Genomic DNA, 26,995 nt, shown 5'->3' on the forward strand with positions numbered 1-26,995 from the left:
CCTAGGAATCTAGGAACCTAAGAGATACCATATAAAATACTACTGTTAATAAATACATTTATCTACAAAATACAGTTACAGGTGGCTTCTAATACACAAAACATTACTGATGCTTTAGTACATTTTATTTTGTTAGCGCTGAAATAGCAATTTAGCTCCAGCTGTTCAGGATGCCATATCAGCTGGCATCAGGAGCTCAGCAGTGTAGCTGGGAAGTAAAAAAAAAAAAAAAAATATCCTTATTAATGGATGTATATGCAACTCGCTTTCAATATCGTCATAATCAGAGCTACTAGATACTACATAACTTTTCTCATGGTCCTAATAAAACCTCTTGTACAGCATGTCTATATAAAACACATTCAAAAATTTATAACGAGTTTAACAGATCACCAAATTTCTAAATAAATATTTTTAACAGAAAAATATTAGGGAATTAATGTAATATGCATAGCAAAGAATAAAAAAAGAATACTGATGCTCTGCGAGGCACACAGTGATGCAGCTTACCTCCTCACTGACTTCTATCAACATCATTTGTAATAGCTAACAGCTTTTAAAAATGAAACAAACTCAAGTTGAATGATAACACAAATTTGTGATTTTTAATATACATTTTAGCGATATCACTCCCAGCATAGAGCACAGAAACAATGAACTCACATACACATCACTTGTAAAATAACTGTTTAACCTTAGAGCAAGAATTAAATAATATTTTATAAATATTAAATATCAGCTTATTTCTCTGCTTTGCCTGTTCCTTTTTCTACAGTTCAGCAGTCAGACTACTTAAAATCTCCCCTCACTTACATTGCAATGCAGGTTGTGTGCCTCAGAGACATCCGTTAGTCAGTTACCATAGTGATTCTACTAAGCAGGCAACTTAAAAAAGACTAAATAAAAATAAAATGGCTCTACTTCATATTGCATTTTGCTTGACAAAAGGAAAAAAAGGAACAGACCTATATACTTTGGCCTGTACACTGAGTACACTGATCTAAATGGCACAAAATCCTTTTTGCACAGATGTGTCATCTTGCACTGTCACTAACAATTAATATGAAAAGATAAAGCAGAAAGGCACAGATTTGCTCTCACCTAGCAATGTTGTTATTAAAAATAAGCAGATCTAAAGAGAAACGATTGACATCTGTTCTGTAGTAGCTTTTCAGAAGGGTTATTGCAGTGAGAATCACTGAGATAAAGCAGACAACCATGCAAGAAAATCTAACCATTTTAGTATTTAAATATGCCAGTAGTATCAGTGCTGTACAGTAAAAAAAAAAAAAAAGGAATATTCTCAGCAATGCCTTCTAAAAATTTTAATTCTTACTGATACATTAGCTGACTTTCAAATTTCCAAATCCACATTATGAAATTTTTCTCAGTGTAGTAAATTTCTGCTTGCACCATTCACTAAGCTACGAACAGTAAAGAAACTGATAAACCGAAGCCTGTAACTACAGCAACACAAACCATTTGCACTGAACAATTATTGCCAAGCAATACACAGAAAACTCAGAACCTTTCAAACCAAGAACCTTAGAAATGCACGTACACGAGCAAACCTACACCTCTTGCCAGATAAATAATACATAGCTCCCCGTTAAGTATTCAAAATCAGACCAAAATTAAAAAAGCATGCATGCATTCTAACACATAAACCTCATCAGCCAAAAGCAGATCCACTAATCACAATTACCAGCACCAAAAAAATTTAAAAAATAGTAATCGTTTCCAACTTCCATTTCTGCAACAAACAGAAGCGGCTAGCAAACATCTGCACCTCTCTCAAATATTGCAGTACTGAAGCTGGCGACTGCTGTGTGAAATAGTTATTATGCAGGAGAGGCCGCTGCAGTTCAGAGACGACATACAATACCTCAAGGCAGACAGCAGTCTATAGAAATTCAAATCCCGAGTAAGAGGATTTACCTAGAAGGCAGTGTTCTGAATGTTAAAAAGTAACAGGCTCCCTTCAAGAGCTGCAGCTCAAGTCATAATATACCTTGATTTGCAGCCATCTCTAATTACACAATTATCTACAGCCTATTTTGTCTTCTCTGGGGTCCTTGACTTGCCTCTGACTGTGGACACAATTCGAAGGTAACCTTTGCAAGGATCAGAAGTACAGTGGATTGCACGACAGCAGAACTGATGAAAGCATTAGGTCTGGAAGGAAAATAACGGTAATCTGACGCCGATTTAGGTAACTTAATATGTTTTCACTACTAGAATTAACACCAATTCTCCTAACAAATTAGTCCTTTACAATTTAAGAGGCAAGTACCCAGGTTTTTGTTGTTTATTTCATCAGAAAACGACCAACACAAAAAGAACCGTTATCTCCTTAGTGCAAGATTTTCAGCCCTGTCTCTGTTTACACCCAAGCCCGAGACCTCAAAATAGTGACTCTACTCCCTCCTCCTCTCCAGGATGACATTAGCAAGTTTAATAGCTCCCGGTTGTGCGTTTATTTAGCAAGCAAGGCAAGCCATCATTTGAAACCTGACAATTCTCACAGACTTACCACGAAGGAAAGCTCCATCATGACTCAGTAAAATTCTGTCAGGGGATGGCTGTTTCTGCCTATGTGACCTAGGTGCGATGGCCACTGTTCCTCAGAGCAGCCTTTGTTCCGAGAAGTAGGACAGGGAGAGCCTTGCGTAACCCGGGGGTGGCAGAGCGCCAGGCCTCCATTTGCCAGGCCCGTGTGGGGCCAGGGGAGAGAGGGTCAGGAGAGGACGGGCGGTATGTGCGGCTACGTCAGCTCCCTGCTCCGCTCTGCAGCGGCTTCTGAATTCACAACAAGCTCATCTCGGAAGATGAAGGTTTGCGTAGCGTAAACAATCCCTTACTTTTGTCCAGCATTCAAAAAAAACCACCCTCAAGACTGAGGAAAATTGCTACGTGGCCAGAGCAGCGGGCGGCTGCTTGAGGACAGAAGCAGCAAAGGTCACACATACACACATAAAGTGAATAACAGCAGTGTGTTCAGCAGAATCTCTTGTTTTGACTAGCTGTACGTGAAAAATTCTTTTCAAGCAGAAAGACCAGAAAAGCTGTATGTGCACCAGCCAGAAGGCGGCTGCATTCAAGTTCACTGACCAACATCTTATATAGCACGCTCTCAGTAATTTTCACAAAGCTATCTCAGTACTCGCGTTGCCTGCACGTTTCATCATTATTTGTGCAACATCAGAATTGACCTGTTCCTGTGTTAACAGCCCAAAGGACTGCCAGCAGTGACCAAGTGCCATGGGGAAAGGGGAGGACTGGAAGCTTGCCCCGCTGCCGCACCACCAGCACCCCCAGGGAGCTGAAGCACCCTGAGCTGGGGCGGTTTCAGGACCTGCAGCTCTCTGCCTCCACCCAGCCCGAACCCAAAGCACAGGGTAATCCTTGCCGGCTATCTGTGGCTGCCTAGCCAGCACGCAGAGCTAGCTATTGCTGCGTGCCTCAAACGCCAACCTTTCGCTTACGGTTACAGCTAATAAACCTGGACCAAGATACCTCCCACGAGCAGAAGGTCCACAAATGAAGTTCAGTGTACTAGCACCAATACTCATTGGCTTGAATGCTAACTCTTTCTCTTCTCATGGTTTGTTCTTTTTGCCCCCAAAAATGACTGAAGATGCCGCACAGCATGTTAAATTCAACTTTAGCATTTACCTCTCTTTGTAATAATTTCCTTTCTAAAATACACCTATAGTCTTCTTTTAAAGGAAAACTCCAAAATGACTCAAAAAAACCCAAGCAAACCAAGTAAGAGAGAACAAAAGAAAACACTCTGTAGGTCAGACATTGTGATATTGTGACCCACTGTCAAAACCAGTTGCACTAATAATTCTTCTCTTGCAGTTTGATTACAGTGCCATGCTGCATTAAAAAACTTTCACGTTCTTACTTCTTGTGTATGCCTCTCCATCATACACAGATGCAAGCTACCAACACTTCGGGAACAATTTCATTCCCAAATGCTGTTTTCCGTCCACTTACATTTGTATCAAAATAATCTTCTGACTCACTTAATCTTGCTTTCCACAAGATGCTTTTTAGGTGAAGTGTTTGGAATCTTGGATATCCACCTTGCAATAGCTAAAGCCCTTTGTTTTGTTTCTTACTTAAAAATGTCGCTGATTAGTTTCTGGTAGAATTACAGATATAAAACTAGACATAAGAAAATTAAAACATCTTATAACTGTATGTATTTTGACTAGTTAATTTGTCTTGAATAATTAAAAATAAATATGTAAGATTTCAATTTAACATGTTTAAGCTTAAAAATTACTAAGCTAAGCACTTATAACTAGGTTGTGAAACAGCACTTGAAGGATTGAAAATACTTATTTTCACTTTCATAAATACATTTTTTTATTTATTACTGAGAAAAAAAAGAACAATATGTCTATAACACCTACATGTTGTCATACAATAGCTGCAGTAGCTAAAAATATCTTTCATAAAACTATATATAGAGATAGGAGAATTATTTGAGTAAGTGATGGATAAGTGTCTGACTGACTATAGATAAGTACTTCAAGCTGTTCATCTGTATATAAGTATTTAATTTTTTTCTATTTCATGCATATTTATGTAATTTATGCATATTTTCGCAATAAATTTTAATTCTTTTGCAGCCTGTTTCTTCTCCTAATATAATCAGTGTATCTTAACATTACTAACAAATCAGAATCTTTAGGAAAATAATTAAAAAAATAAAATTGTATTTAAATTGATGATCTATGGGCAAGACCGAAGCACAGGCCTGAAGCAAAGTACAAGGGGGATAGCTGTTTTGTGTATAAATAAGGAGCAAAGATTTCTAAAAGTGAAAGGCAGAAACAGCATTCCTACTAAAAGGCAGGTAATTGAAAACCCAAGTAATTTAGTTCTCATTCTTATAAGGGTTTTGTTGCTGGGTACAGGATGCATACACAGTACTTAAAGACCAAACAAAACTCCCAAAGGACAACACAGCTTGGTTTGCCATAAAAGAACCTGCATGTGTCTTAGAGTCCCTACTGATCACTCATTACAAAAAAAAAAAAAGAAAAAACACCAAAAAACCCGCAAACAAAAAAACCACAATCCACCAAAACAAAACAACACCAAACAAAACACCCCCTCACAAAACCAAACCCACAGAAAATTTCCCACCCATGCACCCACCGTTCCCTCATTGTTATCGTTCTAATAGATATGAAAAACCAAGATTTTTTTTCTTCCCTTAATTAGTCTGTCAGCAAACAATGGAACCGAAATGAATTTTACATCCAAAGGCCTTTCAGGATCGTAGCCCTAACTTCCCACTGAAAACACACTATGATACTTCAACACCACCAAGCAGAATGAGCACCAGATGGAAGACTGGTTTCCCATAGCAGCCATCTCCAATATAAGCCAATTATTAAACTAAATAATACCAAAGCTGTAATTTTTCTTTCTTCCTCAACTTCTCTTTTATGCATGTCAATGGTCGCACGTAACACACCCAGCTCCCCCTTCGTGCTTTACCTCGCTCTGCGTTCAGCTTCCAGCTGGACAAGAGGGATCAGGGCTGCCCAACACACAGCAACGCCCATGTGGATGGGACAGTTCCCTTTATAGGAATCGTTCACATCCCAACAGACCAGACCCATGACCAGTCATTTGGCACCTCCGTTGTGGACCAAGCCAACCAGATCACCTCATCCTCAGCCTGCAGAGCTCAAATGGCTCTGGGGCAACATGTCACACAGGAATGTTCTCTTTGAAATCTCTTTCATTCTGACTTACTTGCTAGAAATTGGTTAAGAATCAAAAGTACTTAAGAACGAAGACACGTGCACAAGACAGGATCATTACATACAGGTTTGTGAAAGGAGGCTAAAACTGAAAAAATAATATTCAATAAATAGGAAAATTACTAGAATAGCAAGTGACATACCAGAAATAATGTGGCACATACTCAGAAGCTTGAATATTTTTCCAACTACATTTACCAAACCAAAAGAAAGATATATTATATTCCTAGAGACCTTTCTTTGTTTTCCTTTCAGATTATCACGGTGCAACCAAGACTAACACCATCAAACACAGTATTCTTAGTATTGTTTGTAGGAAAAGGCAAATAGGAAGGGGGAGCAGGACAGATAGGAAAGTATAAAAAGGTTAGGATTGTGATGTAAACCTTAACAGTACGTTGCTGCTATAGTAATCAATAATACAATCCCCCCCCCAAGTCACTGCCAGTTGATTTTGGAATTAATTGTACTTTTCTGATGAATGGGGCAAATTCAGCTTTCATGTATCACCATTGAAGGTAACACTGCCCTTACTGTCAGGTTACAAAAGGACTGTTTTCTTTTCAACTAGAAGGGCAGCTTTTTTTTTTGTCTTCCTTAATGTAAGCCTGAAGGCCAAGTAATTTTCAACAGCACTGGTGTTCTTGCCAGAGTTTATGGCAATGGGATAATGGAGCAGTCAAGGGTTCTCATAGTAATTTGCAAGACTTAACTGCAGCAATGTTAAAAACATGCAAAAGCAGTAATTGATTTTGAAAAAAACAGAGTTGATTTTATGCTTGTTAAACAGCACTCTAGTAATTATCTTGATCATCAACATCTTAAAATAGTAAAAATTAATTTTTTGCTTAAATTGCTTACATAAAATATAGATGATTTATGTTAACGGTCTAAAATTGTGAAAAACATGGAATATATGACCTTCAGACTCCCATCTTCCTCGTCGCCTGAAGACTCTTACTGACAATGACTCATCTGTTGGCAATGGTTTATTCTTAGCAATTACAGACTTAACATGAATGTTTAAATACCATCAAAAATATTATGATATTTCAAAGTACATTAATGCAACGTTGGTACAATCTGTGAAATCCAGAATAGTCACAAGCGAATATAAGATGAAAAGTTGCTTCCACTTGCTGCCTCATTGTGAAATAGCTCAAACTGCGCTACGGGTTATGTTATACAGAGCCCCAGGGAAAGGGTCTGTGCCCAAGGTCAGTCACTAGCAGGCTGGATCCTAAGCCCCATAACCACCCTCTAAAATCCTGGATCCTTTTAACAAGGTCCACAAAATCAAAAAAAGGCACAACAAGACAACTGTGTCTTTTCATTAATTTGGGTTACTTATCCTCCATGAAAAGATGAGCCATTCAGTCTCAGAGAACGAGACAGACATTCTGTGAAAACATCCTCTTGCACTCTTTCATCATCTCTTCCTCATTTTATTCTCCTCATGCTTGTGCATAACCACCACACCAGCACTTCTTTTTGTTCTATTCACTAAGTATTTTCTGACATGCCTCTCATATTCTTGTCACTCACAGAGTTCTGGCTTAAGGGTTTTTTTTTAAACCTCAACTCAGGGATCAATCAGATAGGCTTTTAAAGAAGCTACTGCCCAGCTTGTTCACTTCGTCTACTCCTCAATTGACATATTCTGATGTATAAGCTGTTATGTTTCAGGTAGTAATACTGTGTTTTCAAAGTAAATCAGTCTCAGGACTGTACATTAAATCCACAGCTGAGCTGAACAGCTGAAACTGTTCAAGACCAAGTGGACTGTCCCACTCAGTCTTTTCTTTCTTTTTTCTTACTGTTGTTGATTCACTGCTAAGGATTGCAACCTCCTTAGCAAAGGAAGCAAACCAGGAACTTTATCTTAAGTGTTTCAGTTGATAATTTCAGAGTAGAAGGGTATAATATGGCTCTCCCCTCTCCTTCCCCATTCACACACTCCTTGCCAACTACCTTGCATAGGATCTAGCAACTGGGCAATCTCAATTTGAGCTGGTTGAGACATCTGATCCACCTCAGCCTGCAAATGGAAAAAAATCACTCGATTCAATGCAGCAAAGGGTGCCAAACAATGCCGTCAGGACTGCAAGGTAGAAAATGAGACAACTTTTTAGCAACAACCTGCAGTTATATTGACTTAAGGACAAAGTGAAACTATCCTTAATACAACCCCACCCCACCCTTCAAGTTTATTTCATCATCCTTTTGAAGAGCTTCATTCTGCCCCAGGGTAAGCTGTTTTTGTTGCTGCCATTTGTTTCCTTCAGTGACTTAGTCATATTGCACATAAAAGCAATGGAATAATAATAGTTCTGTGTTACAAAATATTAATTGCTTTCTATTTTCAAAATACTACTTTGGTGCTTTTCCCATTCCTAGTTGGTGTATTGAAAACTAAAAATTCAGTATACTCAAAATCCTTGTGATCAGTGACCTTTTTATTTTGCAAAGTTTGAAGATCAAACACAGCCAATTATTTAGATTGAATTCTCATAATATCTATTTAAATACTTGATTCAGTGATAGAATTGTGTATTTCATGGCACAGCAGGAAAAGGTTATTGATCAATTTCTTCTATTACAAATTAAAATACACAAGTTCCTTCCACTACTTGATTACAAGTTTACCACTTCCTTGTAAATTTACTCTTACATTTTGTCCTCAAGATCTCTTTATAAATAAAACCAAAACGTACTTCTTCAGCACTTCTTTTATTGCCGGTGTATCACAACAGCCAATACTAAATCTGTGCCAAAGTACAAGGAAACAGGACCACCCAAACCTGCACACAATCTCTTTCCCAATATAGTGATCTCTCTCTACCTCCCCTTGCTCTTTTTTGCCTTTCATGTCCTACTCCTATGCAATATCATCCCCTCTAATCACAATTTCCAACTCCACCGGTATCCATAGGTGAAAGCTTGGGCTCTGTGTGAAAAAAGGAAGCCTAATGAGAGAACTGCTTTCTATTATTACAAATACTCTCAATTTTCCTTTCAGTAACACTCTACTCTTTCAAATCTTGGACAATGTGATTCTGATAGCCTCACAAGTAGAACTTCCAGGAAAACAATCTGACAGGAAAGGAAATGGGCAAACATGTTGAATGGAGGGAGATAAAATGACAGGTTACAATCAAAGACCAAAAAAGAATGCAAGCAGCAAAAAAATTTCAAGGACTACAGAAGAAACAAAGTACTGTATTAACGCAACCGATTTCTAACTGATTAGCCAGAAATTGTTGCCTTAGAAGCTGACTCTCAAACCAGGAAATAAAAGAATGATTCAATGCTAGAAAAGTAGACACAATATAAAAAAAAATTATATGAGAACATTATTTTGCATAAAAGCTTTCTATTTTTAAGGATTTTTAAGAACTTCCACTTTACAATAGTGGTGGTGGGGGGGGAAGCTTGCACAGGGAACAAACAAGAAATCCAAGCCACTAATTCTTCTCTCATGTTTCCTCCAAACTTAATGTCCTCAGCCTCCTCCCAAAGTGTATTATTTTAATGGGAGCCCTACACCAAATTTTTGATCTGCTGGAGTATAAGTGCTCAGCTATAATTTTGCTGGGCTTTTCCGAGTATTTCTAGCACCCAACACACCTGAAATCATACCCTCAACTCTGTCTTTAGACTAAGATATTTCATACTGAAGCAGTTCTATTTCTAAAGCAGGTAGGATTTAACTACTATATGTTTATGCATTCCTTGCAGTTTGAAGGTGCGATATAACCTGTAACAAACGTTAATTCAATTTGAAAGGACTTAAACATACCTTTAAACTAGACTCATAGTCTGTGTTCACTTTGAACATAAGCCCAAGTCGCAAATGAATTTCCTTGGCTCGACAAAAGCTGGGATCAACATAAAGCGCCTCCTGAAATGCTTTAATTGCCCTGAAAAAAAAAAATTTAAAAATTATTTTTTACTGAAGTATTACTTTATAATCAATGTTATTTATATGACTAGCAGAAAGTGGATCAGAAAGCACTGTTACAGAAGAACATATCAGTATAATGGTTTACATGCAATGTTTTTGGTGCATGGCTTTTGATTCTTCAAGGACTGGATAATTTTATATTCCAGATATCTCGGTATACCTGAAAGTCTATTCTTTTCTATTAATTTAGAGAAACTAATCTGCTACATGAAATACAGTAACATATCTGCTATTTCAGAAAGGATGACTCAGGAATTAGTAACAAAATTAGTGCAACTTTAGAACAACACAGTGATCATTCATGTCACAACCAGCTGCTAGTTTGCTCTTGATTCCAGGTAGTGCAGACCCCTGAGAGCAGCAGCAGAACAGAAGGCCTAGAAGGAGAGATCATGCACAGCTCCTTCCACTGCACCAACCTACTCCACTTTCCACTTTGTTCCTCTCTTTCTTAGCACCACCACTGTGTGGGACTCAACTAATACCTACTGCTCCATTACTTTCCAGTCACTCAAGTACCTCCAGGAAAACACAGATATGAAAGCCTGCCACCTCCTCCCACTGTAACTTGCTTTTCATATTCCCATGATAGGTGAAGACGGCTCTGATTCTATTTCCTTATCTTTAAATCCTCTCTACACATGCCCTGTTCATGATGGCACTGTACCAGATGAAACAAAAATGCTATGTAACAACTGTATCGTTGAGCAGAAAAAACATGATCCTAAACAGGACTGCACAAAATTAGGACAGCTGAAATGCAGCTAAAAGAAAACAAATTTAAATTCCCAGAGGAACTGAGAAAGAAGCAGAGACTCATTGTGTTATCTCCCCAGAAATCCAATGACAGGTTGAAACAAAATACCTTCACATACATCACTGCTTGTACAATAACAGAAATCAGAATCAGTCTCACGTCGGGTGGGACTCAAGCACCTATGCTAAGGAGCCCAGTCCCATTTGCTGTCCTAGGCAAACCCAGAGATGGATGCTGAGCAGGCAGATGACAGACAAGCCTATGGGGAAAACTGTACTCACTGTGGAGCAGCACAGGGACACTGGACAGGAATTACCACCATGCCTAAAAATCACACGATGCTTAGGCAAATTGATTTCATTCCTACCCTCCAAGTGCAGTATCATTTATAAGGACAAAAGGTTAATAGTTGCAATGGGAAATTCAATAAATATTTTTCACAGAGTCTTTTATTCACAAAACACATAAATGATCATTTTTGAATCCATCAGCAAAACCACTTCTGATCAAAAATTCCTACAGGCTCTTCTCATTCTTGACAGCAAAGCAAACCAAAGGCACAGAACTTCTTCTAGACAATGCAACAAACCTGTTTGTACCTAAAGCATTATCTGATTTGTTTAAATGTAACTTCAGAGCAGATGGTCTTTAAAAAAATATTACTTTTTTATTGTGGACCTGAAGCCTCCTCTATTACAAACCTTCAGAAAGGCTCTCCTGGTACCCTACTTTTCTGCTTACACAAGGAAAATGAGCAAGTGAAGCACAACAGGGACAAACTTGCACCAGCTAAGCAGACTCTCACATCTCATCTAGAATTTCCTGGAATAGTATGGGTGGCAATGAATCACATAGCTCAGTACAAATAAGGATCTATGTCTCATAACAGCATGCTCATCATCATCTACAAGAACACCAGTCAACCTGGAAGGCCAAAGACTGGACTGATCATTAAGTGTGAGCACATATTTTAAGCTATGCTTTTGTTATTTAGAAGTATAGATTTTATGATTGTATATTTGCATTTCTTGTCGGAACACTAATATGGTACCCAGTATGTTAGCCCCTGGTATTCAAAATCCATTATTTGCATCTTGTTCAAAGGCAGTATCCTAAGTTCTAAAAAGGAAGAAAACCAGTGTCTATGGTCACCATCAGAGAGAAGACAAATCAGGAATAAAGACATTGAGGTTCTATACCACACGGAGATTGTGACCATGCTCATACACATTTTGTGAGCTTCACATTCTTCACATTTTGGCTAGCTTGCTTGGTCAGAAAATAGTATTTCTGTATTTCCTCTATGTCATGTCTCATTCGCAAGGATCACTGAAAACACGGATTTCTAAAAAAAATCTTAAGAGAAACTGTAAGAGACAATAATATTTTTATATTGTCCTGATTACTGAACAGAAAATATTATTCACAGCCACAGCTGAGCAACAGAGTTAAATAAAGCCACAAGTCTAACAACTAACTTTTAAGGACAGTTTTGAAATTTAGGTTGAATTTATACCGTCATTCATTCATTCAAAAGAACAAGAATGTTTCCTCCCCCAGTCTTTAAGAGAAGCACAGCACTTTAAAAACAGTAAAATTACCATCAGTGGACAACACAAAAAGACTGTGTCACGTTTAGCACAGAACCTGCTAGTCACAGACAGCTCCTGTGAAGTTTGTGTAAGGTTTATTTCCATACAGATGACACAGCAACACCATTCATCTTTGTCTAAACTGCTTGTGAAGTCAAGTTCAACATTAGTAGATATCATGACTCCTTGAGATAATGTTACAACCCAACCCAACTCCAACAAAGACAAGCCCAAAATGTGCAAGGAAGAAGAAAATTAGTAGGACAAGACATCATTCCCCGAGACACGATCTATGCAGGGAGTAATGGCATGCTTTTCAAACCACTTTGATGGATGCTTGGAAAAATATATCCAATCAACCAAGTCAAAAAGTACAGAGATTTTTGTTTTAAGACACTGTTAAAGAGTTACCATTCTAAAAGCTAAATAATAACAACCTAGCTGTACATTTCAGTTGTATTTGATCACTCCTAAACCAATAGTTTCAGGAGGAAAGGCAGAGATGCCTTAAAGGCATTATTTCCTTGAGAGGTTAAAAAATTCAAAGGAGCATACTCCGGGAGTATTGATTGCTCCCATCCATTGCATTGATTTGGCAATGGAATGGACACACTGGTAGAGAGTTTGGTGAAAGACTCTCCACTCAAAATTTTCTTTCAGTTTCTAATATGTGATGGATTTACATTTAAGAGTGAATCCATATGCACTCAAAATGCCAGGGAACTCCTGGGTCAGTGTCTTGCTTGCAGCTTAAATTCTGTATCCTTGGATGCCATAATAAAAACTAAAAGACAATTCTGAAAGGTAACAATAAATTCAAACTTACAATGAAGCATAATTACATCAGTAAATTAAGGGAAAAGTGTCATAAGAATACACCAAATATTCCCCAAAACAGCTTTTCTAACTAAAAATCAGCTGTCTTCTCCATTCAAAATACTGGCCTGCATCTTACTTCACTCTAGTGTTAATTCTGTATCAATTATGCAGTTCTTAAGTTTTTCCAGGATGACAATCACCAATAATAACAAATAAAAATTACTTCCACTACTTCTCTGAAAAAGGGCGTCATCAAAATTTCACAAATAAAGTGATCTGAATGGCAGCATTTTCAACAATTTCTACCAGTTGTAGGTAGTAACTATAGCCTGATTTTTAAATAGTCAGTCCAATTTTCATAGAATAAAACACTCAAACTCTGAAAACACCTTTACTCATTAACTCTTACAGACAGACAAGCAGTTCTACACCACAGCTGAATTAATATTGACCTAATTTTACCTATGGGAAACATTTAAACAAAACAGCAATGGACTCAAAATTACAGGACACATCAAGAACATGGACTACAGTAAAATCTTCAGTTTTATTTTGGGGCTGCCTGTTTCCCAGTGCCATGCCCAGAGCTCCAGATTCAGTCCCTTACTACATCAATAGCAAAACATCTGCAACATCACTGACATCCATTTCAATTGTAAGTGCTCAGTAACATCCAGTGCAGATGACAGGTTGGTACAATACAGAAGGAAGCAGACATGAAAAGAACTGGAAAGTAGGTGCACGTACTGTAGTAGTAAAGGGAAATGAGAGAGAATGTGGCCCAATGTTGATAAGTGCAGTTCTTCCTGGGCCATCTCTCTGCCCGAGCTGAGCCTTCTGGATACGGGAGGAGTCACTTGATCCTTGTACAAATCTTTGCTTGCTCTGAAACATCACTAATCCCATTTCTGTCCTCTCCCCAAGCCTACATCAAGGAAAGTACAGGTCTAGAGGGTCCAAGGAATCCAAGTTACTCAGATGCTTTCCCTCAAAGCTCTCTTACAGTTTGACCAAAAACCAGAAGAGCAGATATAAGCTAACAGCTTGATGATCTGTCACATTCCACGCAGGACTTGGCTCAAGAGGCTAACAGCCTCCTTCAGAGATGATAGCACACAGCCTTCCTCAAATAGGTTGTTAGTCTCCACCACTAATTAACTGGCCTTCATGTGCAGACAGAGCTTTTCATTTTAATCCTTCAGCAGACTAAACATACATTAGTCCAAAGGATAAATCATCAAATCGAGGGCTGGGAGCTCTCATACTGCAGAAATAAGTGACAGTAGTCTAAATTCAGCAAGAGATGACTTTTGGTTTCTTATCTGAAGATATTGACTAACCGCATGGTAAGAAACGACTTTGGTTGAGTCTACTATAATTTCTTTAAATTAAATAAGAGTTTTCTCCAAGAATGGGAGCTTTTCTATTAACAGGCAGGAAAGGCTATCTAACACTTGAAAATGGGAAAGCAGGACTGGAAAACAGACACTACAGAGAATGAAAAGCACCTCTAGGCTTACATTTTGCACAGCACTGCTACAGTAATTCACGAAAAATAAAAATGACATGAATCTATCATCTCCAAATCAAGCCTTCCAAAATCAATACTGCAGCTATCTTTCCGCCCACTCATCTATACAACAATGCCTACCATTATGAAAGTGAAGAAAGCAGCTGAATAATAATTAATAGAAGATTGTATTAAACATTTAGTGAGCTCTCATAAGACTTCTATTGGAAGGTTTTACTTGGATAGACTGGAAAAAAATTAGCTTTGAACTAGGCAAAAGAATAAAAACTGGCATTGATTTAACTATTCAAAAGTTAACACCCGTATGTTTCAAACAAAAAACATGAAAATCAGAATGAGCCTATAAAATAAAAGAACACAACACTATTCTAATATATCAAGAAAAATGCTTGATGGAGCTGGAATGAAACTTTCTTTTTCTTATTCTTTACCCTCTTTCAATTTTCTGACCACCTATTTTAAGTCTCATGTCATTTCATAACCTCACCACTGAGAATGACGCGTGGCTATGATAGACAAATTCCTATTTGAAACTCATAATCATAGTTTGAACTTAAAACACAATGTCTGTACACAGCAGTAGTCAGGACACTGCAATTTTATTAAATACTTTTACAGTCTTTAGATACATCTCCTCTGTCCATAGGGCCATAACAGTTGACTGGTAAAACATTTAGAGCAGCAAAGTCTTTAAACGTTTCTCTACAACAGCAGCTGAGAGTATTGTTTTTTTTTTCCAGCATTAGCAGACATTATGTGTTTTCACCAATCCAAAAAGTATGTTTGGTACACAATCACAGAAGGAGCAGACAACTAAAGAGAAAGTTAATTACCACTTCATTAACAGTTAATTACAATTAGTATGTGTAGTCTACATGTACGTTCCCATTTTATATACCTGAAAAATACATATATAAACCCAGCCACCTGAAACCTGAGAAATATTTGACAAAACAGTATTTACACAGTGTGTGTTTAAATTCTGACCTCCTTATGAAGCTAACTACAAATACCAGACTGGCTGAAAGGACTCTGACAGAACAGGGAAAGAAGCACCAATATAGACGTGCACCTTGAAGATCACAAGTTATTAGTAAGCAAGCTGTTCTCCTACTCTCAAGTTATATCACTCCTGGACTTTCCATTGCAGGTGTTTCCAAAGCAGGAACTCCACAAACTGTCAATTACCAGTGCAATGTCATTGTCAGTTCGGTGAATCGCAAGAGCCTTTCATGAAAACTGCAACCACTGAGCTATTTCAACAAACGCCACGTGGCCTCCACAATGGCACAAACTACTTGTATACCTGGAAGCATTCAGAGCAGACATCAAATTTGATGAAGTAGTCCAGTGCTTGCTGTCTGCACGATGGATGGAGTGTTCCCATACAAGTGAAGGAGGTCCCCCCACTACATGGTTTGCATTCCTAAATGCCTCACTACCCACTCAATTACTCTTTGTGTGGAAGAGCCCAGTTCCTTGGATATGCTAACCACTGACACAAACAGTTTGAGAACCAACTGAAGGATCTGGTCCTGCTGGAAAGAGAAATAATAACCCCCTCAAGAACAAATCTTACTGTGTTACTAACAGCTTGCCCCTGAAAAAAAAAGAAAGTATTGATAGAGGAAGCAAAGAAGGGCAAAGAATGGTCCTTGACAGCACAGGACTCTCACACTCTCACAGGCAAACAGCAACCATCATAAAACAATAGCTTCTTGGGTAAATTAATAAGGCGTGCGGAACTGAAGGTTGGTGCATGAGACTACTGAAAAAAAGTTTGCATTCCACTGTAGACCTGGGTACTTTAAAAGCAGTTTAAAAAGCTGCTTTAGAATTTCAGTTGGACTGTGAGAAGAGCAAAACTTCATCTTCTGGGAAAAGATGAAAGAGAATGACTGATAGAGCAAGAAAAAGACCAGACTCATTCAGCTCAAGTAAATGGTCCAATGTGATTGGCATTAAGGCCGTCTCACAGTTGATGGTAGGTTTTGTGCGTTTTCCTGTAGGTATGTGGGACAGAATGCTCCTGCCTCACTGAAGCCTTCAAAGGACTTCTTAGGAGAAAAGTGATTCTCAGGTGTCTGGCGGCCTGCGTGGTGACCAAGAGATGAGATGCAGTACCACAGATAACAACTGAGAACTGCCTTCTGCTGTCTTCTTGGCCTTTAGAGGGTTGTGGAATTCAGCAGCAGCAGAGATGTGACGTGGAGAGGCTGCTCAGTGCTTGTATGTTGGAGACTGAAGTACATGCTTGCTCCATCTTGCCTATTAAATGTCTTTACCCAAATTAGATAAGAATAATGAAAGACTGCAGCTGCCTTCTTGATGTCAAGGACCTATTTTGAATCAGAGCTGAAGAGGGGAAAAAAGCGTTTTGTGCTGCACTCCCATGTCCCTGTTCCAAGGAGTCAAACTCACACTAACAGGATAAATTCCAGCATACAGAACACCCGAGCTTACAGAACACCCGAGCTTACAGAAGTGCCAGGATGCAGCAGTGCGAACAGACTGGGCTGGCTGTTCAGTTACTTTAAAGGAGCCAAAAGCAGGGATGGTGGTTCTAGATATTGCTTGATACAGAACAGATGACAGACAATGCAAGGACGGCTGTAGAAGGGCCAAAAAGTTCAAGTCAGAGATAACAGATTTTCCTTAGGCAATCTGCATCTTAAGCTGTGATGGAGGTGACAAAAAGGGTCTGGATCACCTCTTGCATTAGTCTGGCTTTTTTTTAGTACAGTGTCCCACAAAAGTGTCAATGCTGAAGGACTGAGTTTTATGGAACACTTAACTTCTACAGCTGATAAGGAATCCTTGGACTGAAGAGCCTCAGGGTATGCTACATGGGGCAATAAGGTGACTGACCTCAATCTCCTGTAAAGTGTTTCTGAGGAATAGTGTGTCTTTCTCACACACACTGTCCAGCAATTTGCAAAATAACAGTCACTGAAAACACTGCAGGATGGCCTTGGAGCACCAGGGTTGGGACACTGGGATCCGAAGAGGGTGTTAGAGCCAGTTTCAGGACACAATTGCAGAGCTTGGAGTCCATCTTTTTATTTTGGTGGAACTCAGTGTAAATCAGCAAATTATAGACTAGTCAGGTTCAGAATCCTTAATGAAGTAGAAGAGAAAATTTGGCACCCAAGCCACTACACTCAGATGCAGCTATTGCACTGAAATGAAGGGATAGCCTTTGATGAACTACTGAAATTCTTTAAGTGTTCAATCTAAAAGACAACTAAGGTGGATATGAAATTATTCAAGTTATGTGAATATCTCCACTATCTCTATTCTACTGGTGTTCTACCCTACTTGAGAAACAGGTAGACAGAGAAAATCAGCCAACCACTTTATTTACTGCTTGATAATAAATGTTATGAAAGAACAGAGTATCAAAATTTAAGATCTGTAAGACCTATTTTACCATACTTGACTCAATTTATGGAGCTAATGCCTTATGCCATATGTTACTATAATAATAGCATGAAATAGGTTTGGTCTGATCACAGTATTGCAATGTTTGTATATATGTTGAGAACTTTCCGTTCTTACATGAATAGTCAAACAAAATCATCAATATAAAATGATGTATTGGCTACGATTTGTACTTAAGCTAATGCTGTAATGCTGCTTTAATATATAGTGAAGTGCACAATATTGAATTACAGTGAATTGCATATGTCTTGTAGCCAATCCAACACTTTATTTTATGAAAGCTGGAAAACTTAAAAAATATTGTAAAAATATGAACAAGAATTCTGAAACTGACCTTATTCCCACTTGCTTTTTTATTATCCCAGTTAATACGGGACACTCAAAAACCTCAAGCACTTCCTTACCCCCCTCCTTTTAGGACTACGTACATGCCTCTCATTAAAATCTATGAATATCTGAAATGGTTCACGGATGAAGCACAATAGCTTAAACTACCTTAAACAGTCTAGAGGTCTCTACCTGCCCAAACTATGTAGAATTGGGTAGTCTATGAACATAAGTAGATGGAAATAGCTGCAGCAGGAAATAAGACAGTTTGACTAGCATTTCACTCTGAAAGAAGCAGGATTCTCCTTGCAATCTGCAAGAAAGTCCTGTGGAGGATTAAGATCTACAAAAAACAACATATCTACTGTAAATGATTTGTTATCACCTCCAAGTTTATTATGATTTTGTCACACCTAAACACCCACAACCACACATCCCACTCCTCTCGCCCCCAAGAAAACACAGTAAAGTGGAAGGGGGGATGGGAGAAGCAGTCAAAGGGATAAAAACCAAACAAAAAAAACGCACACAAAGGTGTAAGATTTTGTGTTAAGATTTTCTTCTTCCAAAAATTCTACCCAATACTCTAACAATACACAACTTCCTTAGTAGCACACTATACATAACTTGTATGAATGAAATGGCAAATATGATTATTCTACACAACCTTAACATAAAGCTCTATGTGTAGTTAAAACATCGTAAACTACAGCATCAATTTATACTCATGTTCTCAACAAGCTTACCTAAAGGCATGGAAGAAAAATCTAAATTAATTCAAAGCTTTAATTTATTAACATTTAGGCCTCACAATCACCTGACTTTGCTGCTCCATCCACTGGAAGGTGCTAAATAGCACAATCCGCTGATGGCAAAAGTCTATGTTCAACAGGTGGTCTTTCAAAAAAATCAACTACTCTAAATCTAACTACTTTGTCTTATTTATTTTTATCTAACAGTTTTCTACCATTTTCACAGTGCAAATTGTAACAAGATACTCCTTTTAAGAACGGGTGCACAAAATACTTCTAAATGTTAAATGATGAAGCCAAGCCTGTGTAAGAACAAGAACATTCTGAAACTTGGTGAAATTCAACCAAGACTGATCACTATCTTAAAATAATGGATTCTCAGGTTTTCTGAAAACTTTTCTGTTCTTCTCGCGGTTAATTAGAATGCAGTAGAATTGCATGCCACATAAAATACATTCATTCACATAAAATACATAAAATACATTCATTTCACCACCATCAATAAAGAAAGCAATAAATTGTAAGATCAAAAAAAATAATACAGGTTCTGAGCTCATGATTTAACCAACTTAATTTGAAGAATAAAAGCTTATTTACATCATGCTAAGGAAAGCACAAATCTTTTCTTACAGATACATAGAAACAATTTATGGGGGGAGGAGAAAAATCCCATTTTATTGTTCCAAACCATCAGTCAGTAGTTGTTTAATGCCTCCTTAACTGCAGTTGTGCTTAGTCCAGCAAGATGATAAACTTTTCAGTAATCAAGTAGTAAAGTCACACTTATTTTATTAACAGTTTCCACACTGCACCTTTCTGACTGTTTTCAAATTACACTAACTGTATCTCTGCAAGAATAAACCCAAATGAAAGTCTGAAGACCTTTCAAAAGAACCCCAGTGACTGAGTCTATTCCATTCATCATTCTTCTCCCATCAACAACAAAGCAAAAACAAAACCCCAACTGAAAACCAACCCCTCCCCCATATCCAACAGCAACCCCATTCAGTCCCCAAGCCCTGCCAGAATTTGCAACTCTAACTGATTTTTCTACCTCAGTTTTAAACATTCTGATCCAAGTCTGAGTGTACTGCTTCTCACATCCAAAACTTTCACATTATACAGCTCTGCAAAAATTACTAAATACCAAGCTAAGTGAAAGCAATCCAACTTTGCTACCTTTTCTCCAACAGAAAAATGAAGGTTTTTGTAAACAGGCTTTAAAAGATACACAGGCTGCTACAGACTATCGATAACAACAATTCACAAAAACCTGTCAAGTCATACTGCTCCATAACCCTTGCTGAATCATATTACAGGGTGCTATAACTGTCTCCTGTCAGTGCTTTCCTTTTCAAGCAACTGCTGTGGTTGCCACAGGTGTGTTACAGTAAGTCAAGACATGTGACCTAGGACAGGATTTCTTCAAACATCATATCTATAACAACAGAAAAAAAATATATCAAACTATCATACACTCACATGGAACTGAAGCTGAAATATTCACATATTAAAAAAACACCGCACAATACTGATAACTGTTAGTTTATTCCAACTTACCATTGAAAGGCATTGTAATGGAAGTAGACCAAACCAAGGCCATATAAAAAGGCAGCATTCTGTAAAGAAAAGAAACAATATTTAAAACCCAGATAAGACAACCATATGCTGTAAGACTGAGTTTCCAGTATTCTATTCATCCTTTGACATTTTGTTTCCATTTTAAGACAAGCATATATAAATTTCACCTTGAACGGGAAGAATCAAAAAGAAGGAATGAAAAGACAGGTAAACATTTAAAAAAAAAAAGTTGATTCTCCATAAAATATTTTGGAGGAATACTAACAATAATAATATTCAAGTAGTTTTACATCAGAGAAACGGATGTGTTTTATTCTACTTATACAACTCCAGGAAATGAAATGACAAAGTAGAGGTCTGTGGCAATTAATGTAATAAAAAATGTTTTATAACTGAACAGCATTTCATAGTCATAATAATTTATACTCACATAAAAGTAAACAAAGCTACACACTCTTAATTTCAGTGTCTAAAGTAAAACATTAATCATATGAATCTGAAAATATGCTTAGAGAATGCAAAAAACACAGATCATCAGCTTCAAAGCTAAGACAATTATATTTCTTCATCATCAACCAAACTTGTTTCCTACTTCCCTACTTTGTGGAAAAGGAAGGGATGAAAAAAGGGACAAAAAACCGAATCTTTCTCCTCCTGGAAACCCATTTCTGCCCCATTTTCTTTTCAAAGAAAAGTATGATTTCCTTCTAAAAAGTGACATTACTGAGGAGGTTTCATGAATGTTTAACTATTCAATTCTACAAATAATTATTACATACTTCCTAAGTTAGGAAAAATAAAAAATTTGCCTTTTCTTTTTGCCACAGCACAGTTGTTTTCTATTTAGCAGAGCTATTCCATTACTTACAGGAAATAACATGTACATGCTGCCTATGGCACATTTTTAGGCTTTTCTTATGTGTAATTCTGGTTTTGAGAGACCAGGAATACATCTGAAAGAACACAGCTCTGACACATGGACTAGAGGTGGAACTTCCACTGTTGAAGACTGTAATTCAAGATAATCTCTCTTCCACTTGCAAGTGCTTCTTCAACATGTCAAATTTCTATGGAATTCCACAAAAGGAATTCTAGTGATGCCTTAAACCCAATCCAAATATTAAAAGGTATAACCAAATTTCTCCTAGGAAATAACTCGTAACCAGAACACAATTCAAAGATCAGCATTCATCTGAAACAGGACCCAATATTACCATTTCGTTACACCTTATTTGCATCTTCTAAATGCAAATTAAAACCAGGGGAAATGCCAAAGATCCTTTCATGAATACAGTTGGATCATAGCTTCAGCAGTGGACAGCTTCCAAGAAAATGCTGTGGTATGACCAGATACTACAGCAATGGAAGATCTTAACAGGGGGAGTAGCAGGAGAAGTACATAGACAATAAAAAATGACACTTTAATACTACCATAAAACCACATTCCTATTTAATTGAACAAAAACACAACAAGGACATCATCAAGATAAAAGATCTTTAATTCCATAGCCCATGTATTTCCTGCTTTCCAAGCATGCTCTGGCAACAACAGACTAGGAAAGAAGGCAAACTCAAAAACTGAGCATAGATAATGCCTTGCTTTAAAAGTCATTTTAAGTGAAGAAGTAAGACAGAAAGAGAGACTTTCACATCTGCAACATGGAAGCCTGCAAAATACACCTAGTAAACTTTATTGTGTTTGGATCAGGCTCATTAGTAGAACAGAACTTAACAAAACCGTTCAGTGTTCCCTCAGAGATCCACCAATTGCAATCAAGACTAGATCATCATAAAGGTTGAGAATAATAGTAATAACAAAAATCCTTCATCACCACATTGCAAAATTCAAGCAAATACATCCCAGACACTAAAAATCTCTTCGATCTTCACAGAATTTAATTTCCTCTTCTGAAAGCTATTAGAATTCACAGGCCAAACAAGTTACAGATTCAGAACATTATTCTACCTGATAGTTTGATCTTAAGGGTTAATAATAATCAACTTTCAAGGCACAACAGGACCAAGACGCAGGTGATTTGTCCAAATGTAATTAACATATCAAACTCACATGAAGCTTTCAGGTTGTCCCCACCCCAGTAAAACACAAATCAATCGTTAATGTTCTGTCCTTTGTTCTGTAACTGGTTTTCTCATTTTTCTCTCATTCTTATTTGGCCTTACAAAGCATTTGAGAGCGATCTTAAAAAATTGTTAAGCTACTACTGTCTTCTCAATAAAAAACAGGACAAGATTTAAGACTGTAATACTCTACTTTGAATGTAAAGGTGCAAACTCTGAAACATCAGTGTGGATCATATTTATATGTTCTGAAATACTATAGCTCTAACTGTATGTAACACCATTAGTACTGCTTGTTGATTGTTTATTAAATTTTTCTTAATAAGTATTAAAAATTAAAAAATATCTTCTACTCTGTTTTTGAACTTGGATGGATCTTTCACAAGGACTGGAAGATATTACAGTGGTTAAATGTATGCAGTATTTTCCCAGAAATAATTCAAGGAAAGGTGCACATAAAGTTCGTTACTTTAGCAACTAAGTTTTCTGCCTGTATTACAGACTGCCATCAAGTTCAACGTGCAGCCAAGTTCCTATTGGCAATAGCCAATATGAAAGGCTAGAACAGCTTAATGCATATCAGGACCAAGCAGGATCATTACATGAATTTTTTATCTACAAAACAACCTTTTTCTAAACATCATAAGATTCTGTGACTACGTTTACCAGGAACACACCCTGTCTCAAGAAATCTGTCTTCAGTTGCCTCTGTTACTTTTATTTGGACAATTTTATCACAAAAAATATCCATCCCATGTTTTCCAGTAAAGATTACTTTTTTTTTTAATTTAATCCCTGGTATTCAAAATCCTGCTACAAATAGCTGGTGAGGTAGAATACAACCCTACTTTTTTCCCTCCAAACATTCTTCAGTAAGAAGTAGAAAATAAAATTATTTTATTACAATCCTTTCCTTGAACTCTTAACAACTCTCAAAATTTCCAAAGATCTCATGCTAACAAAACTCATTCTTTGGCTACTAACTTCTAATGTAATTTTTATGTTATCAGATCTCTCTCTTCACTAAAATCTACAGTAAATTGAAAAAAGCTGCAAACTGAAACAGACTGTACCTCAAATTTGAAGTTTAATGTCTAGGGTTTTTTCATTCTGCAGCCAGGCTATTAAAAAGCAGACAAATTAGAAATGCTATTTCCAAGCTGATCTCATTTACATTTTCTATGTACTATCAAATAATGTTAAAATGTTTCATACCAACCACTAGATGGCTCAAAAACCTCTTTCCATTTTACACGCTTACGCAATTTAAGAAGATTGTCAAGTTTATATTGTGTATTCTGCTACTTACATGCACTATTTAATGCTGAGCAACATTTCAATTATATTTCACAAAAGGTATAAGCCACAGTATTTTACTGATAGGTAACTCAGAAGGCAAAAATATATCTGTATGTACCTTTTTATGAAACTGAGATGAGTAAGCATGTTGAAGACTTTTTGGTCTTTTTTGTTTTAAGCAATCAAGAAAAAAAAAAATTAAACAATGAGGAGAACTCCACCCATCTCACAGACCTTCTGTATTAACCCAAATAACTGGTTTATAGTCTCTTCGAAGCAGCAGATGGAAACAGATCCCCAACATTTCACATGCTTTGTTCTCAAGCTATTTCAGGGCAAGTTCACAACGAAGTCTTTTTCTCCACCTTCAAGCATGCAGCCAGTGCTTCCAGCAGAAAGACATCAGACTAGACCACCACAGTTACACTTTATCTATAAATACAGGTTGAGAAAAATGTACCTGTCCTGTGTAACAAGTGGCCATACTCACATTCAGACTTACAAACGACCATCTTTGACTCTAGAAATGTATAGCTTCCACATCTGGGTCTGGATATTTTTCACCAGTAACGTAATCTGCCACAAGCAATTGAGACCCTGTTATTGACTCCAAATTTGTGTTTTATAAATACAAGAATATACAAAGAAGTTATGTTTGCAAGTGAAACTATTAAGCAGACACTTCTAGAAAGTCGGAGTAGAAAAAGACGCTAAAGAGTCAAAGCAGCCTCAGGGCAGTATCCAGCCAGGACCTTCCAACTTAAAAATTAAAAGGAGCAGTTTTTGCCATAGTATCATAGCATTACTGATTTAGAAACATTCCCGGTCTAACACTGCCTCTTGTTTTTGCTGATACCATCATTTGTAGAGTACTACAGCCAACTGGATGCCAGAACTCATCTGAGTTATTAATATCCAGATAAAAAAAGGATTATTTTTAACTGGATCAGTTTCCCAGCCAAGATCACTGTGTAACCCCCCCAACAACTGCATTAGCACAAGTGGAAGAGTGCAATGTAAGCAAAATAAGTAAAAGCTCTTTAAGCCTACACTGCTGCCAGAAAAACACGTATCAAACCTACAATGACTTTTCAAACAGAAAGAGCGAAATCCTAGATAAAAAACTTAAACAGGCAACCTATATTAAAAAAAAAAGGAAAAAATGCAATAATTTATTACCTCCTAAGCCAGATATAAATGTTTGACTTGCGAGAAATCAACTTCTGTGGATCAGTACAAGAAGGATAAAAACATGAAGTAACATCACAGCCTGCCTGTCAGCTTTCTCCATGCAGGTCCTTAACCAGTGAGACATGTAGGCAAATACAGTCGTAAAGAAGAAATAGTGTAAGGGGCAGGACGAGACATAGGTAAAATAACCCCCTTTATTTCATTAAAAAGTTGATAGTTTAGACAGAAATCAGAGTGTATCTCACCATACTACAAAATAAAAAACAAAACAGGAGAAACAAAGTCCCTGTGCAGTTGGTTGGTGGAAGTCTGAAGGAAAACTATGAAAAAAAAGATGAAGTTCAGCACCCTTATGAGATCAGTGACTGTTCTGCATTTGCTTACTATTGCCAGGAATCAAAAAGTCTTTGATTACATATTAAAATTGCTTCCAGCAGGACTCTGAACGCCCCTTCCACAGCTGCTCAAGTTCCAATGGAACCTGCAGTCCAGCCCACGTCACACCATGCTGCAGAAGACACACGTGGGCAGGGGGCCACTGCTCTTCAGAAAACCTAACTACGAAAACAGGGGTTTACAGTTTAGGTTGCATCCTGTGGTCACAGGGCCTCTCAGCCACCTGTTCAAAGCGAAAGAACAGTTTCTGTGATTAAATGTGTGAATATGCTTATTCTTCACTGAAAAAAATGAAAGATGAAGTTTTGACACTATGGTGCCTAATATTTCCTCATGACAGTACTCAATATATAATAACGGCTCCCTGGAGAATATGTACCGCATAAAAGATTCCACTCAGGCTCTTGTGCATAAACAGCTATATGCCTTTGGGAGCTGACAAGCTCTAGCAGTTCCAGTCACATAGACTGTAAGTGTTCGGGAGAAAGAGGGGAAGGTTCAAATAAAATTTGTTTAGATTTGCACAAACATGAAAAAGAGAGCTACCTATTTACATGTCCTACACATTCCCAACACCTGCAAAAATACTAAGATCCCTGCAAGGAGTATATTACAAATATCACTGGTTTTGGCTTCTTCAAGGTCTTCAAGAAATTTTATAGTACTTGGAACATCATTAGGTTTATGCAGGATCTTTAAGATACAGCTATATATAACATGCCCGCATGACCCTGCTTCTTGAGCAATAATCACAATAGTAAAAAAATTGTACTAGGTGTGTGCCTGCATCCCAGCAGCTATGTGAAAGTAATTAATAAAGTCATTATTCCCGTGACAAATATATACTAGCATTTATAATAATTAATGTATCATCTTGGTAAATAACTACAAAGTAACTTCACCTTGTCTTTAAGAAGTTAATCTTTTCAGACGGTAATTATTGCCGAAACACATTTACTACTTGTAGAAGAAAACCAGCTAATATATCTTTTGTAATTCACAAAAAAAAGTACTTACTTTTTCTTTCCTTTCACAGAAAAGTTTTTAAGAAGGCAGAGCAGAAAAAGCATACCAAAACAAAAAGAAACCAACCAAACACAGGGAAGGACAGGGTACATCAAGACAAGACTACTAGTGAATTTTCAAAAACCACATACTGTAACTAATTGAAAATACACTAATAATTTCAAAACCCTTTGAACAACACACTGTTCCACAATCTCTTTATAGGGAGTACTTTAATATTAAAGATAAAATTATAAGCAACATTCAATAACTCAAAAACTGTTTATTAATGATGGAATATATGCAGTTTGTAAACTGGGTATTCCTTTAGCCGTAAGTGGATTTAGGTCCTTGACAAAATGGAATACTGATCAACTAGCATAGCTCCTCAAATTTGTCATAAGAACAGTCAAGCAAATGTCTAAATAGCGATCATTGCTATGGTTCTGACTTATGTGCCTTCCACTGAAGC

At 37.3% G+C, this 26,995-nt stretch overlaps 1 protein-coding gene across 3 annotated transcripts in view; it reads right to left on the bottom strand.

Annotated features, from left to right (window-relative positions):
* The window catches only part of KDM6A (lysine demethylase 6A), a 157,621-nt gene that overhangs the window by 61,078 nt on the left and 69,548 nt on the right, over positions 1 to 26,995 (bottom strand). For all 3 annotated transcript variants that reach the window (XM_082488007.1, XM_082488006.1, XM_082488005.1), the window contains exons 5-6: positions 20,533 to 20,591; positions 9,589 to 9,709 (exon numbers count right to left, since the gene is read on the bottom strand). In XM_082488007.1, coding sequence (XP_082344133.1) covers positions 9,589 to 9,709; positions 20,533 to 20,591 — 180 coding nt within the window. The remainder of the gene's footprint in view (positions 1 to 9,588; positions 9,710 to 20,532; positions 20,592 to 26,995) is intronic.

The sequence above is a fragment of the Vanellus vanellus genome (genome assembly GCF_965231255.1).
Source record: "Vanellus vanellus genome assembly, chromosome: 1".
Lineage (NCBI taxonomy): Eukaryota > Metazoa > Chordata > Aves > Charadriiformes > Charadriidae > Vanellus > Vanellus vanellus.